This window comes from Thalassophryne amazonica, chromosome 5 (genome assembly GCF_902500255.1).
Source record: "Thalassophryne amazonica chromosome 5, fThaAma1.1, whole genome shotgun sequence".
NCBI classification, from domain to species: Eukaryota; Metazoa; Chordata; class Actinopteri; order Batrachoidiformes; family Batrachoididae; genus Thalassophryne; species Thalassophryne amazonica.
Genome location: NC_047107.1, coordinates 119104925 through 119119708, shown reverse-complemented (window position 1 = coordinate 119119708; position 14784 = coordinate 119104925). Strand labels below are relative to the sequence as shown.

The following is a 14784-nucleotide window of genomic DNA, read 5'->3' as shown; positions in this document are numbered from 1 at the left end:
TCCCTTCGGCTGCTCCCTTGTTTTCACTCGGGGTTGCCACAGCAGATCCAAGGTGGATCTGCATGTTAATTTGGCGCAAGTTTTACGCTGGATGCCCATCCTGACACAACTTCACATTACAACCTTCCTCACTGAAACCAAGTGCACTAACCACGTGGTTATAGAAGGACAAACAGGGTTGTTAAACTCAGAAACGTTTTGTGCACGGTCTGATCCATGGAAAGGATTCTGACAGCTAAACACGAGAAAAATCTCTTGAAAAGGTCTGTGCATGAAATAAAACATGAACACAAAAACAGCACTCTGAGTGCATACATTAGCCAAGGTCCAGGACATTCTATCCTTTATTTTTAATCAATCAATAAGTAAAGATGCAGCCGCTTCTTGTTCTGAGCTTCAGCCTTTTCACCAGCTTTTGCAAAGTCGTGCCAACTTCACTAAAGTGCTGCAAAAATATGTAAAATGTCACAAATGGCAGCAGATGGAGCTCAACACAACCATCTTGAGTCTGCAGCAGCAGAACTGGGACACGTCCGCTGGCGCTGCAACATTCCAGCTACACATGTAAACGCTGCATTCTTAACACTGTGAGCATTGTCAGCACTGACACACACATACACACACACACACATACACACACACACACTGGTCTGGTTCAGGTCGCACTCGTGTTCCAGGGCTGCAACATAAATGTGTGAACGTTGAAGCAAATGGAAAGTATCAGCAATTTTCTGGCAGAGGACGAGGAGGCTGCAGAAGAAAAAAATTCCCTCACACAGGCCCGTTTGCTGGCTTTGATCTTGTCAGTTTTCTGATCGATAAAATCATTATTTGTTTTGGTTAGTTTCGACACGATGAGTCATAAACACCAAAATAAAAATGTCATATGGGCAGTGACGGACCGTCAGGCGGCTCCGCGGCTGCTGTCTGCAGACTGACAACACAACTCGCACTTCTTTTTTTCCAGGCTGACACAGAGTTCAGGAAAATGTGCACTGAGCTTTTACTTTAATTGGCTGGAGGTCAATTCCAAGGTAATTTATAACTGGGCATAGAATTAAGTCAAAAATCACAAAATAATCAGATTTTTATTGTCAGTGGAATTGATGAATTCTGTTTAAAATTTCATCAACATTCCAAAAAAAAAAGCCAAAATTTTATATTGCTAGTTGCTGCTATTATTTAAAAATTCAAATCATTAATTGCAATTAGACAACAAACCTGCAGCTACCGTTTTATTTATTTTTTAAACCTTCAGTTCTGCAATTTATGCATGGTCTCCGAAAATGTGGAGAAACAATGACTGAAGGTTTCAGGACTTTAGATGGAACCTTGCGTTAAAATTCCAAATATTTTTAAACTTTTCCTGTGCACTACAAACGTGGCTATGTAATTCTAAACTGTGCACTGGAAATAATTTGTGTCATCATGAATGTGTGCAACATATTTACACAAGAATAACTGAGGTTCAAATGGATTTTTTTTTTTTTTTTAAGACCAAGAACTGGAAGACGAACTGGAATCAAGAATGTGACATGACAAGAGAATTGAAAGCGAAATTAAAAAAATAAACAAATAAATAAAAATTGGAAATGACCACAATGTTGTTTCCATAGAAATAAACCTTTGGCAGTCATCTATCTGCCTGCTTGAAAATTTCATTTAGCAATTTGCCAAAGGCAAAAATCCCAAATATTATTATTAAAAAACCCTAGATGAAAGCTGTTTTCATTCAAATTAGCTATTGTGAAGAAAATAAATATATTTAGTGGTGAAATAATTTGCTAAAAACTAATAAGCAACAATTCTGATACTAAATAATTAATTTAAATTAAATTAAGCAAACAACCATTTTCCCCTTTTGAAATGTGATGAAAAACGTATAACAATTTCAATAAAATATTTCTTTGATTTTTAATCTGTGTTCACAATTGTTAAATGTGTGTTGACGTTTATGATCAGCAGTATGAAATTGTCTGAGCAGAAATTCTTGCATCAATAAATTATTATTAAATCAAACTACGGTTTGTTGCATTTAGATTATCAATTTAAATGATAGATCAATTAATAAATTAACCACATCAATTAAATTATGTAACCTTTTCTCCTGAAAAAACGTGTGTGTGTGTGTGTGTGTGCGCGTTTGTGTGTGCAAAATGAAAGCGTGCAAACTTACAGAATTGATGATGCCTTTGAGCGCGTGGAAGCCATCTTTGACAGGAAACACATGATCTTTGGTGTCAGCGATCTTAGCAAGCTACAGTGAGAATAAAAGAGAGCAAGGAGGAAGACAGTGGAGCAGATATAAGGCTGCTTTCCTGTGTTTCTGTCCTCTTTATGACTGAACACTCTCAGTGCATTCATATCATGGGCAGGAGCTGACAGAGCAGATGGCCTGACTGTGGCAAACACTTTCCACAACCATTAACAAAAAAAAAAAAGTAGCACAAACTGAGAGCAATATTGCCTTTGTTTTTGACTTACTAACAGGCGCCCATCAGGATAGTTACCAATGGTTACAAGGGGCTGGCCACAATGTGAAAGCAGAGACAGCCCTGACATGAGAAGGAACACGATGGACTTTGACTGTGCAGAATCATTTTATCAAACAGCAAAAACTGCAGAGACTGATAACAGATCAATGCACTGATCGGGTTTAACGTCTCACCACAACATGAGGGGTACTGTCATCAGGTCAACATGTGTGATTGTACACACCAGGGAAGGAAACACAAATTTTACAAGTGTACTGAAATGGAATGGGTGGAACTAGATGTTTGCTGAGGTGGACTCATGTGAAAATTGAGAAAAACATTAACACTACCCAAAGTGTATGACGTTTGCTCAGAAACTAGCTCAACAAGCCTGTTCTTGAGCTAGCTAGATGCTAACTAGCATGCTAGCTGGCTTTTAATGCAACAGTAAAAACTAGAGCTCAACCAATAGTGTCCTTGAGTGGCCCAGCCAGAGCCCAGACCTGAATCTGATTGAACATCTCTGGACAGATCTGAAAATGTATGTGCACCGACGCTCCCCATCCAACCTGATGGAGCTTGAGAGGTGCTGCAAAGAGGAATGGACAAAACTAGGTACACCAAGCTTGTGACATCATATTCAAGAAGACTTGAGGCTGTAATTGCTGCCAAAGGTGCATCAACAAAGTATTGATCAAAAGGGTGTGAATACTTACGTATGCTCTGTGTTTGCTTAGCTTTTTATTTTTAATAAATTTGCAGCTATTTCACAAAAAAAAAACTTTTTTCATGTGAGGGTCTCAGGCCTGGTTTTTATCATGATCTTGAATAAACTCAAAATGAGGAATACAGAGGTGAACTTTAATTTGTACCTCTGTTACATTATGGGGTGCTGTGAGTAGAATTTTGAGTGAAAAATGAATTTACTCCATTTTGGAATAAGACTGTAACATAACAAAATGTGGAAAAAGCGAAGTGCTGTGAATACTTTCCGGATGCACTGTATCTGCAGATAAATCACTACTGTCAAGTTTTTAATTCCCCAATATGAGAATTGCCATGAAAAATCCATATCAGTTAGGCTCAAGTAAAAACCTGGCTAAGCTAGGTATTTTAGTTCCTTGGTCACTGCCAGGATAACAGGTTATCCAGTACTTGAAGGGAAATGTATTTGCATTATCCAGTCATGTTATATAATTAAAAATAAACCATATTACTGTAGTGTGTTTTTGGAACAGTTTGTCATTTATTTTATTTATATATATATATATATATATATATATATATATATATATATATATATATATATATATATATATATATATATATATATATATATATATATATATATATATATATATATAGACACACACACACACACACACACTCAACAAAAATATAAACGCAACACTCTTTTGGTTTTGCTCCCATTTTGTATGAGATGAACTCAAAGATCTAAAACTTTTTCCACATACACAATATCACCATTTCCCTCAAATATTGTTCACAAACCAGTCTAAATCTGTGATAGTGAGCACTTCTCCTTTGCTGAGATAATCCATCCCACCTCACAGGTGTGCCATATCAAGATGCTGATTAGACACCATGATTAGTGCACAGGTGTGCCTTAGACTGCCCACAATAAAAGGCCACTCTGAAAGGTGCAGTTTTATCACACAGCACAATGCCACAGATGTCGCAAGATTTGAGGGAGCATGCAATTGGCATGCTGACAGCAGGAATGTCAACCAGAGCTGTTGCTCGTGTATTGAATGTTCATTTCTCTACCATAAGCCGTCTCCAAAGGCGTTTCAGAGAATTTGGCAGTACATCCAACCAGCCTCACAACCGCAGACCACGTGTAACAACACCAGCCCAGGACCTCCACATCCAGCATGTTCACCTCCAAGATCGTCTGAGACCAGCCACTCGGACAGCTGCTGAAACAATCGGTTTGCATAACCAAAGAATTTCTGCACAAACTGTCAGAAACCGTCTCAGGGAAGCTCATCTGCATGCTCATCGTCCTCATCGGGGTCTCGACCTGACTCCAGTTCGTCGTCGTAACCGACTTGAGTGGGCAAATGCTCACATTAGCTGGTGTTTGGCACGTTGGAGAGGTGTTCTCTTCACGGATGAATCCCGGTTCACACTGTTCAGGGCAGATGGCAGACAGCGTGTGTGGCGTCGTGTGGGTGAGCGGTTTTCTGATGTCAATGTTGTGGATCGAGTGGCCCATGGTGGCGGTGGGGTTATGGTATGGGCAGGCGTCTGTTATGGACGAAGAACACAGGTGCATTTTATTGATGGCATTTTGAATGCACAGAGATACCATGACGAGATCCTGAGGCCCATTGTTGTGCCAACATCCAAGAACATCACCTCATGTTGCAGCAGGATAATGCACGGCCCCATGTTGCAAGGATCTGTACACAATTCTTGGAAGCTGAAAATGTTCCAGTTCTTGCATGGCCGGCATACTCACCGGACATGTCACCCATTGAGCATGTTTGGGATGCTCTGAACCGGCGTATACGACAGCGTGTACCAGTTCCTGCCAATATCCAGCAACTTCGCACAGCCATTGAAGAGGAGTGGACTAACGTTCCACAGGCCACAATTGACAACCTGATCAACTCTATGCAAAGGAGATGTGTTGCACTGCATAAGGCAAATGGTGGTCACACCAGATACTGACTGGTATCCCCCCCCAATAAAACAAAACTGCACCTTTCTGAGTGGCCTTTTATTGTGGGCAGTCTAAGGCACACCTGTGCACTAATCATGGTGTCTAATCAGCATCTTGATATGGCACACCTGTGAGGTGGGATGGATTATCTCAGCAAAGGAGAAGTGCTCACTATCACAGATTTAGACTGGTTTGTGAACAATATTTGAGGGAAATGGTGATATTGTGTATGTAGAAAAAGTTTTAGATCTTTGAGTTCATCTCATACAAAATGGGAGCAAAACCAAAAGTGTTGCGTTTATATTTTTGTTGAGTGTATATATAGCACCAAATCACAACAAAGTTGCCTCAAGGTGCTTCACACACATAAGGTCTAACCTTGCCAACCCCCAGAGCAAGCACACAGGCGACAGTGGTAACGAAAAACTCCCTCTGTTGATTTGAGGAAGAAACTTCAAGCAGACCAGACTCCAATGGGTGACCCACTGCTTTGTCCTTTGATGAAGCAAGATTATAACTTCATAAAAATAAACAAGCTACTATAGAAGCTGCAGTGTTCCTGGTGGTCGAGAGACCGAAACCTTGGAAATTAAAGAAACTGACTAACAAGCTAATTTGAACTATGGGTAATTTCAAAACCACATTTGACTAAACACAGAAAACTGAAAGCAGTCTTACCTGTTGCTCATCAAAGTCTTTTACACCCACGCAGTAAATACGAGCCCCATACTTCCTCGCTTCATTAGCCTGCAAGTCAAACAAACATGTTACAAAGTCTCGTATTTAAAAATTAAATCACCAATATTAAAAGCTGCATTTTGGTACAAGACTTAGTTACAATTCCATTTTGACTTAAATTTAAAGATTTTTTTTAATAGCAATATTAAAGTGTATATGCAGGGGTGGTGGCCAAGTGGTTTGTGCGCTTGGTTTCAGTGCGGAATGTTCCTGGTTCAAACCCCACCCCTGCCACATTTCTCCGTGTAATGTGGAGTTGCATCAGAAAGGGCTTCCGGCGTAAAATCTGTGCCAAATCAACATGCAGATTTGTTTAATAAGAAATGGTTTGCACAGATCAAAGCACAGCAAGCTTCCTGTTTGAATTCAGCCAGCAAAAAATATAGAATCAAAGTGCATTTCTTCAAAGCGCGTTTCTTCAAAGCGCGCTTTGTAGATTGCAAAAAGTGCTTTGAGATTTAACTGTTGCTTCAAATTATGTGATGTTGTGTGACAATTGCTAAACCACAAAGACAAACAAAGACAAAAATAGCTGGAAGTTGGACTTGGAACATAGTGACTGTGATACGTTTGTGACCTTCCAATGACTTTCATATGTTCAGCAACCCAACGAGGAAGTGGGCATTACTCTCCTGAACCAAAAATTAATTAAACAAAATGAAAACACTGAAAGCGTTGGAACACATTTAAATGCATAGTGACTCTGAGCAAACCATATTTGTTTCTTAGGTAGAAATTATGTTGTTGATTTCCTTTTCTCAAAATTCTTTTGTGGTCGGCACCGTAGCACCCTCTAGCTGCCCCCAGTGAGAACTCAAGAGGGTACATTTAAGGGAAAGTCGTGAAAACCAGGCAAAGGACTAATCTGCATAGACACATGTTTTCAGTTCAAACCTCAGACATCTGTCACAACTTGCCCAATGTCATCATATCAGCACCTACAGTGGGGTGGCATAGCAAAGTAATTGTTCATTTTGTAATAAAAGCATGGAATTTGGCACACATATTCTAAATTAACTAATGTTTATTTTCAGATATGGAGCCATCCAGGGGTCAAAATTTAAAAATGCTCCAATCATGTTGAAAACTATACCGCATTATTTGTCTGATCATAAATATTCCAAAAAGGTATACTTTGGACTATCTATGACTGAATGTTCGGGAGTTATGGGGTAAAAACAGCAAAAACGGTGACACAAAGATCAGTTTCAGTTTGTACAGGGGTCAAAAGTTAAAGTTGCTCCAGTTTTGATAAAAAGTGATGCAAATTATTGGTTGAAATAAAAGGATTAATAAATAAAATAGTTTTAATAAAGTGTTGGAGACCAAGCATTCAACACTTTATTAATCCTTTTATTTCAACCAATTTGCGGATGATACCACCGTGATTGGGCTCATATGGGGGGGGGTGAGACCGACTACAGAGCCGCGGTCAATCGACTGACAGCGTGCTGTTCAGCTAACAACCTGCTGCTGAACACCACAACAAACAAAAGAAATAACCCTGGACTTCAGGAAGACCCAGCCCCGCTCTACATCCAAGGGGACTGTGTGGAAAGGGGTCAGCTCCATCAGGTTCCTGGGAGTGCAGCTCTCTGATAGCCTCTCCTGGACTGCCAATACCACAGTGGTGGTGAAGAAAGCCCAGCAGCGACTCCACTTCCTGAGGGTGCTCAGGAGAAGGAGAAGCTGCTGGTGTTGTTCTACAGAGCCACCATCGAGAGCATCCTGACGTACTGCATCACAGTGTGGTACAGGGGGTGCTCAGCAGCAGACAGGAGAGCGCCGCAGAGGGTGATCAAAACAGTCCAGGGGATCACTGGTTGCTCTCTGCCCAGCCTGGAAGACATTGCCAGCTCTCGCTACCTCAGCAGAGCTGCCAGCATCAGCAAAGACACATCCCACCCCAGCAACCACCTGTTTGACCTACTACCCTCCGGCCGACGGTATAGGTCAATCAAAACTAGGACAAACAGACTCAGGGATAGCTTTCTCCCCACAGCGATCACTGCACTGAACAATAACAAATCACTCTAATCCACACCTTTCAAGCTTTTTGTGCAATATCTGTAAACCATGTGCAATTTTCCTGTGCAATATGATTCCACAGTTGCATATAATTCTCGTTTTACATTTTACTTGGTCCATATTTTATTTTATCTTATGTTTATATTAGTTGTACATATACTCTGACTAATTTACCGTTAAATTTCACTATCTTTTATTTGGCTAAAAATCACTCACACCACAGAAAGCACCTTTTTGGAGTTGCACTCAAATCTCATTGTAATGCAAATTACAATGACAATAAAGGTGATTCTGATTCTGAAGTTGATCAGCCACAGCATGAAGTTTGAAAATTGAAGCAACCTTAAATTTTGACCCCTGTGCAAACTGAAACTGACCTTCGTAACCATTGTTGCTGTTTTTACCCCATAACACCATGGAATTCAGTCATAGATAGTCCAAACTATACTTTTTTGGAATTGTTATGATCAGACAAATAATGTGGTATAGTTTTCAACATGATTGGAGCATTTTAAAATTTTGACCCCTGTGTAATTCTTTATTGACCCCTGTAGCTCATTAAAGGTCAGCTCCAGGATGGCACCATATCTGAAAATAAACATTAGTTAATTTAGAATATGTGTGCCAAATTCCATGATTAATTTTCCAGCTTTAAGAACCATTTGGATAAACTGTGGAAACACCTACCCTTAGTGCATGACCATAGATATACGCCTGCTACACAGACACCCCGAGATCAATGTACCTACACTACTACAAGATGTCCTGAGAGGGCTAGAGGCAGCAGAAGAACCGACAGAAGAGGTACATGACTGAACATAAAGTCGTGAATCATTATACATTGTGTACGTAGATAGGTACGGAACTGTATGGAAGTGAATGATAGCCAACCTGAAACATTAAGACATAAAGGAGAAGAGTGTTTTGAGAATGAAGCTCACCTCTTTCACTGTGAGCTCGTTAACATAAACGGCGAGCTCCGCATCTGTCAGAGCTAAGATGATGCTTGAAGAATTCGCTGACTGTTTTTTTATCTGAAGTGAAGCCTTTTGGAGAAAAAAAAAGTTTCAGTGGATCAAAATGTTGTGTAACAACATCATTAATGAGTCACAAGTAAGAGAACTTAAGAGGAGAAACCTACCTGTTTCATTCCTTCATACATAAAAGTCTCTCCAGCTGGTTTCACGGCTCGTAGGCGTTTCAAACCCTCTTCAATCTTGTATCTTCACACAAAATAAAGAGATTACAGCATTTTCTGGACTGTCAGCCCCCTTTTTTTATAGTGCACCCAGAAAGTTTTCACAGTGCTTCACTTTTCCCACATTTTGTTAGCCTACAGCCTAATTAATTTTTCCCCTCAAAATTCTACTCACAACACTCCCTAACAACAACATGAAAACTGTTTGTTTTGGTTTTTTTGCAAATTTATTAAAAATAAAAACTAAGAAATCACATGTACATAAGGATTCACATCCTTTGCTGAATACTTTGCTGATGCACCTTTGGTAGCAATTACAGCCTCAAGTCTTGTCCCACTCAAAGACATTCACAGAGTTGTCCTGAAGCCACTCTTTTGATATCTTGGCTGTGTTTAGGGTAATTTTCCTGCTGAAAGACGAACTGCTGCTCCAGTCTGAAATCAAGACTGGTCTGAAGCAGGTTTTCATCCAGGATGTCTCTGTACATTGCTGCATTTATCTTTCCCTCAATCCTGACTCGTCTCCCAGTTCCTGCTGCTGAAAAACATTCCCACAGCATGTGCTGCCACCACCATGCTTCACTGTAGGGATGGTGCCTGGTTTCCTCCAAACATGACACCAAAGAGATCAAGCTTTGTCTCATCAGACCAGAGAATTTTGTTTCTCATGGTCTGAGAGTCCTTCAGGTGCCTTTTGGTAAACTCTAGACGGGCTGCCATGTGCCTTTTACTAAGGAGTAGCTTCCATCTGGCCACTCTACCATATAGGCCTGATTGGTGATGGTTGTCCTTCTGGTAAGTTCTCCTCTTTACACAAAGGAATGCTGGAGCTTTGACAGTGACCATCGGGTTCTTGGTTGCCGCCCTGACTAAGGCCCTTCTTACCCGATCGCTCAGTTTAGACAGGCGGCCAGCTCTAGGAAGAGTCCTGGTGGATCCAAACGTCTTCCATTTACAGATGATGGAGGCCACTGTGCTCATTGGGACCTCCAAAGCAGCAGAAATATTTCTGTACCCAACCCCAGATTTGTGCCTTGAGACAATCCTGTATGAGAGGTCTACAGACAACTCCTCTGACTTCATACTTGGTTTGTGCTCTGATGTGCACTGTCAACTATGGGACCTTATATGTAGACAGGTGTCTGTCTTCCCAAATTATCATGTCCGATGAGCTGAATTTACCCCAGGTGGACTCCAATTAGGCTGTAGAAACATCTCAAGGATAATCAGTGGAAACAGGATGCACCTGAGCTCAAATCTGAGATTCATGGCAAAGGCTGTGAATACTTATGTACATGCAATTTCTTTCTACAATTTTGAGGGGAAAAAAATTCATTTCATCCATGTAAAAAAAGAATAGATAGTCTTATAATAGTCTGAATAGTATTTACAGACTGCTACAAAATGTTTACTCTTGAATTCTTGTAAGGCTGTTAGGTCTTTTGTTATTTTTGCAAGAATGCTTTCTCAGTTTGTTCATTGGTCAAACAAGCAAAAAGCATCATTATATACAAGTAACATACATGATGACATAAAAGTGTGTATTTCATTACTTGTCTCCTGTCAGAGGCAGCAGGACTTCAGCTTGGGAAGAGAAGACGATGAAGGAGACCCTCGTACTGGAGCTTTAAAAAACAACATCAACAATCAGAAAGGGGAGATAACAGGAATCCTTTACTAATCAGAATGGGCGAATACTGGCATTAATTAATGGATCAGTATGAGGTAAGCGTGGCCGGTCACTGTCCTTGTAAAACTCTGCGCACTGATCACCTCTTGCATTGACAATGTACCTGCAGATGCACAATTACACAACTTAAATTTTCTTGAAGAACAATAAGTTAAGAACATGCAAATGCAATATGGACTCCAGTGAAGCTCAGTGACACTGATCACAGAGAGAAGCCCCCAAATGTGTGCTAGCAAGCTGATGCTGGTGTAAGACTGTAAATGGACCTTCATCTAACATTTTCCGGAGCAGAATATGGATCCCCCTAAAATGCCCTGAAATGTTATTTATAATAACATAAATAGATATGAACATAGACAACAAATAGCAAAGAGCAATTTTATTGAAGATAAACTACTGAATAGTAATGACAGGTTTGAAATGCTCATGCATGTTCTTCGAAACCATGACTTTGCCAGAAGTTGAACATAGTGATGGTACATCTGGTAGGGGGGAGTAGTACTGCCAGCAGTATGTCTGTCCAAACGGTGAGGAGGTTCAGACTGGTTATTCCTGAAGATGTCACTGGTCTCTGCATAGTCTTGTTGTTTCACTGTTGTTACAGGAGGACCATATCCTATAATATATACATGCATATTAGTATTACTTTTATGAATAATAAATGGTTGGTCCATTTTCAAGTTAAGAACATTAAACCTTTATTTGTATTATATGCACATTTTTTGTGGGTGGTCTATACTCTGCAGTAGAAAGTGCATTTTCAAGGGGGTCCATATTCCATACTACACTGGACCTGAAGGACTTGCCTTATCTAAAGCTTCTCAAGGCAACTAAACCTCCCTACCCTTGTGTTATAGGAGGTGACGTCATCCACACTTACAAAACACTGCGTATTATTGATGACCTGACGCCAAAGTCATTCCGTTCTTAAACATTTAAGACAGCACAACTTCAGCAAGAAAGTCAGTCAATCAATTAACATTTATGTATAACGCGTTCTACAGCAGCCACACGGTGTCCAAAGTGCCAACCAGCTTAAATAAATAAGTCTTTAGCTTAGATTTAAAAGGTGCTAGGCCAGAAATAGTGCATAAATCAAGAGGTAGTTTGTTCCACAGTCTGGGGCCAGGTATCGCAAAAGCACGATCACCTCAGAATATTTAAGAAAAGCTGGCCAGATGCCCGTAATGTCCTACTGTAAGTGTAGAGAGTTCAAATTTCAGACAGGTAAGAGGCTGGAAGGCCATTAATAGATTTAAAAACAGATGATGATGTTGATGTTTCAGATGTTGGCCAAAGTGGTCAACGTCTGAAATCGTCTATCCAACCGGGTTGTGACGGCGACTTCTGAAAGAGCACCGCAGAACCATGTCACAACCCACACCTGCGCAAGCAGCAGTGACTGAAAACTTACGTCAACTTCAGTATTAACATCACTTTGAAGAGATAGAATCAGTTAATCAGTGAAATCACCTGGTTGAGTGGGTGGTTGCACAGAAAACCTGAACCCTCTCAGCCCTTTCTGGAATGAGTTGAATACCCCTGCCTTAGGTCAATGAGTGCCATTTAAGTCTCACAACCATACAGCAATCAGAAAGCAGCTGGACACTAAAGACATGGACTTCAATTCAATTGCAAAGCTATCTGCATTGCCAAATACCTCTGTGCAAGGACCTTAAGATGTCATAAGCTCTTCCCAGGTATCTCTCAATCTTACAAGCCAAAGATACAGTGACCTCAGCTTTGATCTCATTTCCTGTAATATGCTAGTAACAGAAAAAATAGCCATCCAAATATTGAATTGGAGGTCAAATGATCATGTGTTGTGTGTGTGAGAACAAAAGTCCAAGTCCTTGGGGTCCTGGTGCTTCCTGTCTTACTGTATGGTTGTGAGACCTGGAAGCTAACCAGTAACCTAAGGTGACGACTGGATGTTTTAGATACTCTTGTCTCTTTGGAGGATTCTCGAATACTACTAGAATAACTGTGTATCAAATGAGCATGTTGCTTCAAGAGACCAAGATGAGGAGGATCACTTGCAATGTCAGGGAGCATCAGCTTTGACATTCATACTATACATCGATCCAGAACATCCTAAACATGCTGAATGGGTGACATTTCCGGTGAGTATGATGGCCATGCAAGAACTGGGATGTACTGCCAAATTCTCTGAAGCGCATTTGGAGACGGTTTATGGTAGAGAAATGAACATTCAATTCACGAACAACAGCTCTGGTGGACATTCCTGCAATCAGCTCACCAACTGCATGCTCCCTCAAAGCTTGCGACACCTGTGGCATTGAGCTGTGTGATAAAACTGCATATTTCAGAGTGGCCTTTTATTGTGGCCAGCCTAAGGCACACCTGTGCAATAATCAAGCTGTCTAATCAGCATCTTGATATGTCACAGCTGTGAGACGGGATGGATTATCTCGGCAAAGCAGAAATGCTCACAAACAGATTTAGACAAATTTGTGAACAATATTTGAGAGAAATAGGTCTTTTGTGTATATAGAAAATTTTTAGATATTTGAGTTCAGCTCATGAAAAATGGGAGCAAAAACAAAAGTGTTGCGTTTATATTTTTGTTCAGTGTATGTTATCGCTCCTCAGAGGATATTATAAGAGAAAGCAATAACCTACGTTTCAAGTATGCTGAATGTAATCTACTTTTCTTGACATTTAACATAATTGTTCCACAAAATATTGCAATTTATTAATTACCAGAAGCAGAACCAGACTAATATTGATACTGCACATGACTTCCAGAAGTGTGCAAAGAAATTCCATGAAAGTGGACATGGGTGCTTACAGTTTCGTAAATTGAAGCATATGCAAAACATTATTCAAATTTCACAATTTATTTTGCATTACAGAAAAATTTATATAAAGCTCCGAAGAGGCCTGAATGACAGCCAAACAGAATGGCTCTTTAATGTCAACTATTATTAGTACATGACTTAAGCAGGTCCTGTGTGAACCTGAAGAAGTGACTAATTGATTCACAGACAGGAAACATGTTGTGGCAATGAGTCACATAAACACACACACACACACATCCTGATGCACAAATAGACATTTGGGACGTTTCAAATGCGTGAACAGGACGTGGACATTGTGTTCCGACGACAGACTCTGCTCAGCAGCGGTAATGCAGTTCACATACATCCTCCCCTCTGTCACATCACAGTTCTGACTCTGACACATAAATATACTTGTTCCCAAAAATACTCCCGGCTGATGGTTAAATATGCACCTCAATCTGGGAAAAGTAAATCCATATGGAGGAAAAAAAAAAGGAAACGCAGCACCGCTAATGTAAAAGTTTCTTAAGAAAATATTTAAAATGAAGGAAAAAAATCTATTTCAGTCTAAGTCAATCACGACAAACGAGATTTTAACGCAAAACTTCAAAGACCTACATCCACCCGGCCCCCATCCCAACATTAATCCAATTTTTTACTTTTTCAGTTCATTGATCCTCACTGATCATCAAAGAAAGACAGCAAGCTACATTTTTTTTTCTTTTTCTCTTTTTTTTTTCTTTTTTTTTAAAGGAGACACTCCGCTTTTATGTCCAGACTGTCAAAACCTTGGTCTGGAGATGAACTAGACCAGTATGACCATAAACCACACAGACAATTGTTGTGGAGTTAGCCAGAACACTTAAAACCAGCGATTATCTGAGGTCAGACCAACCCAAACCAGCAAACCAAAATCAATCCAAAATCAAGATGAATTTCATTTGGGTCAAGATTCAAGTAGGCACAAATCTTGAACTTTTAACATATAATTTTGGTGACTGATTATTGTTTATTGCACCTGTTGACGCTGTTAGCCTTTTGTTTGTCTTCCATCCATTTTTGTTACTGTATTTCTTTTTTTTTTATTATTGTTGAAATTTATTTTTGCAATACTCATTTGACACAAACTGAAAACCACTGACTATTTATTTGAAAGTTCAATT

General features: G+C 40.0%; 1 protein-coding gene across 3 annotated transcripts in view; it reads right to left on the bottom strand.

Annotated features, from left to right (window-relative positions):
• The window catches only part of antxr2a (ANTXR cell adhesion molecule 2a), a 154919-nt gene that overhangs the window by 118223 nt on the left and 21912 nt on the right, over positions 1 to 14784 (bottom strand). For all 3 annotated transcript variants that reach the window (XM_034171194.1, XM_034171193.1, XM_034171195.1), the window contains exons 3-7: positions 10681 to 10752; positions 9071 to 9152; positions 8871 to 8975; positions 5842 to 5910; positions 2177 to 2257 (exon numbers count right to left, since the gene is read on the bottom strand). In XM_034171194.1, the coding sequence (XP_034027085.1) occupies positions 2177 to 2257; positions 5842 to 5910; positions 8871 to 8975; positions 9071 to 9152; positions 10681 to 10752 (409 nt within the window). The remainder of the gene's footprint in view (positions 1 to 2176; positions 2258 to 5841; positions 5911 to 8870; positions 8976 to 9070; positions 9153 to 10680; positions 10753 to 14784) is intronic.